At 66.9% G+C, this 2718-nt stretch overlaps 1 protein-coding gene across 1 annotated transcript; it reads left to right on the top strand.

Moving 5' to 3' along the window:
* Positions 1 to 330: 330 nt before the first annotated feature.
* On the top strand, positions 331 to 1452 carry POU3F1 (POU class 3 homeobox 1). The gene has a single exon (XM_075722069.1). It carries the CDS (start codon positions 331 to 333, stop codon positions 1450 to 1452), a length of 1122 nt encoding a protein of 373 aa, XP_075578184.1.
* The last annotated feature ends 1266 nt before the right edge of the window (positions 1453 to 2718 follow it).

Below are 2718 nucleotides of genomic sequence, written 5' to 3'. Positions count from 1 at the left end.
CGCGGCCGGCCCACGTGGCCGATCGCGGCTCGGCATGAATGAACCGCCCTCCTCCAATCAGCGGCCGCCCCGCCGGCGGGCGCACGCGGGCTCCCCCGCCGAGCGCCTCCGCCGGCCAATCCCGCGGCAGCGGCCGCCCGCCGCCGGCCAATGGCGGCGGGGAGCGCGGGGCGGCGCCCCGCGCCGGCGGCGCCCTATGGCGGAGCGGCGCGGGCCGCCGCCGCCGGCGGGCGGGCCAATGGGGCGCGGGGGCGGGGCCGGCGCGCGGCGGCCCGGCGCCCCGGCGCGCGGCTCTAAAGCGCGGCGCGGCGCGGCGCGGCGCAGACGGCCATGGCCGCCACGGCGCAGTACCTGCCGCGCAGCGCCGCGCTGATGCACCCCGACGGGGACCGGCTGCACCAGGGCACCACGTACCGCGAGGTGCAGAAGATGATGCACCACGAGTACCTGCAGGGGCTGGCCCCCGCCGCCGGGCACGCCGTCGGGCTGGCGCACCACCAGTGGCTGCCCAGCGCCGGCACGGACTGGGGCAGCGGCGGGGGCGGCGGGGGCGCGCACCTCCCGCCCGCCGAGCACGCCAAGGGCGGCCCGCCGGGGCCCCGCGAGGAGCTGTCGGCCGCCGCCGCCGCCTTCCACCACCGCCCGCACCTGGTGCACCAGCCGGCGGCGGGCGGCGCGGCGGGCGGCTGGGCGCAGGGCGGCGCGCACCACCTGCCGCCTATGTCGCCGCCGTCGGGGCAGCCGCTGCTCTACGCGCAGCCCTACGCCGGCCTCAACGGGATGCTGGGCCCGCCGGCGCCCGCGCTGCACCACGGGCTGCGCGACCCGCTGGGCGCCGAGGAGGCGGGCGCCCACGAGCTGGCGGCCTCGCCGCCGCCGCTGGGGCCGCCCGAGCCGTCGGACGAGGACGCGCCCAGCTCCGACGACCTGGAGCAGTTCGCCAAGCAGTTCAAGCAGCGGCGGATCAAGCTGGGCTTCACGCAGGCCGACGTGGGGCTGGCGCTGGGCACCCTCTACGGGAACGTCTTCTCGCAGACCACCATCTGCCGGTTCGAGGCGCTGCAGCTGAGCTTCAAGAACATGTGCAAGCTGAAGCCGCTGCTCAACAAGTGGCTGGAGGAGACGGACTCCAGCACGGGCAGCCCCACCAACCTGGACAAGATCGCGGCGCAGGGCCGGAAGCGCAAGAAGCGCACCTCCATCGAGGTGGGCGTCAAGGGCGCCCTGGAGAACCACTTCCTCAAGTGCCCCAAGCCCTCGGCGCACGAGATCACCTCCCTGGCGGACTCCCTGCAGCTGGAGAAGGAGGTGGTGCGGGTCTGGTTCTGCAACCGGCGGCAGAAGGAGAAGCGCATGACGCCGGCCGGGGTCCCGCACCCGCCCATGGAGGACGTTTACGCACAGGCGGACACGTCGCCGCTGCACCACGCGCTGCCCGGCGCCGTGCAGTGACTGCCCGGCCCCGCCGCCGCGGCCCCGACGGCGGGCGCGCTTTAATTTATTCCTCAGACTGGCGCGGCCGCGCCCGCTCCGCGCCCCGCGCTCTATTTATTCGCCCGCCGCGGGCGCGCCGGAGCCGCTCGCGGCCGCACAGCAGTAGCCAAAGGTTTGCGATCTCTAATTTATTCCCTTCCTCGCGGGGGCGGCGGCGCCCACGGCCCGGCCCGGGCTCGCCCGGAGGACGCTCCGGTACCGTCCCCCGGCCCGTTTCTATTTATTTGCTAACCGTGCGCGGAGCTGTCTCCCTCCCGTTGGTGGGTTCGGTCCGGTCCATCCCCTTGGGTTTCGGTTTTTGTTTGTATCTTTATTGCAAAACCAATGTAGACTGCGAGGGTACGTTTCTATTTATGTTATAGTAAATATTTTATTACTTACATAAACCATTTACCCAGGAACCGGTCTCGTGTCGTCTTTGCGGGCTGCGGCGCCCAGCCGGGAGCGGGGCCGGGCCGCGCTTGGCTCCCGGGGCCCCTGCAGCGACCGCCGGCGGCTGCCGGGACCCTGCCGCGGGGCGGGGGCTGCGGGCGCCCTTGCCGGGAGCTGCGCTGCGGGGGCTGCTCCGCGCCGCTTGCGCCCTTGCCCCCTTGCCTTCTGGCTGCGGGAAATTGCCAAAACAGAGCCTCGGAACTGCGAGCGCTGATGAAGCGGCGCAGCTTTGCGATTGCGGCACGCTGACATCTTACTGATCCTAACGTAACTTTTTGCCGTCTGTACAGCGTGAGCAGAAAACATTCTGACGTAACTTTCTTCCCGCTTATCGCAGAAGTAATAAATGTATGCTAGTATGGCTAAGAAGATTTCTGCTTTCCACGCAAACCACGCTTTCCGGTTTTCTGATGCCACCAGTTTTCCCTTTCACGGTTTCACGCCCTAATATTTTGTGGTTATGCCAAGAAAGGCTGAAAACTTAGTTAACTGCATTCTCTATTCCTAGAAGAATCAGTTTGCATCTCTACTTTAAACCTCTTCTCTTTCAGCAAACGTCCAGGAAAGTCGCACGTGAGGACTGTGTTTGCCTTTGCAGGTCCTTTGATTCCTGCGGTATTTTGCGTGTTGGGAGAACTTTTGAAACATGCCTATACAGAGCTCTTGCACTGATGAAATAGTCAAAATGTGGTAGTAAAGCACCAAATTATTTCTTTTGATTTGGCAGATAACTTAACAATGTTCTTGAACATCTGGCACTTGCTAGTTTCCCTACTTGACTCTTGGTACAAA

The sequence above is a fragment of the Pelecanus crispus genome, chromosome 16 (genome assembly GCF_030463565.1).
Source record: "Pelecanus crispus isolate bPelCri1 chromosome 16, bPelCri1.pri, whole genome shotgun sequence".
NCBI lineage: Eukaryota > Metazoa > Chordata > Aves > Pelecaniformes > Pelecanidae > Pelecanus > Pelecanus crispus.
This window is presented reverse-complemented; position numbering and strand designations above follow the sequence as displayed.

Bases quoted from the DNA above. Each gene is read 5' to 3' on its own strand.
- POU3F1 (XM_075722069.1), top strand. From the start codon at position 331: ATGGCCGCCACGGCGCAGTACCTGCCGCGCAGCGCCGCGCTGATGCAC.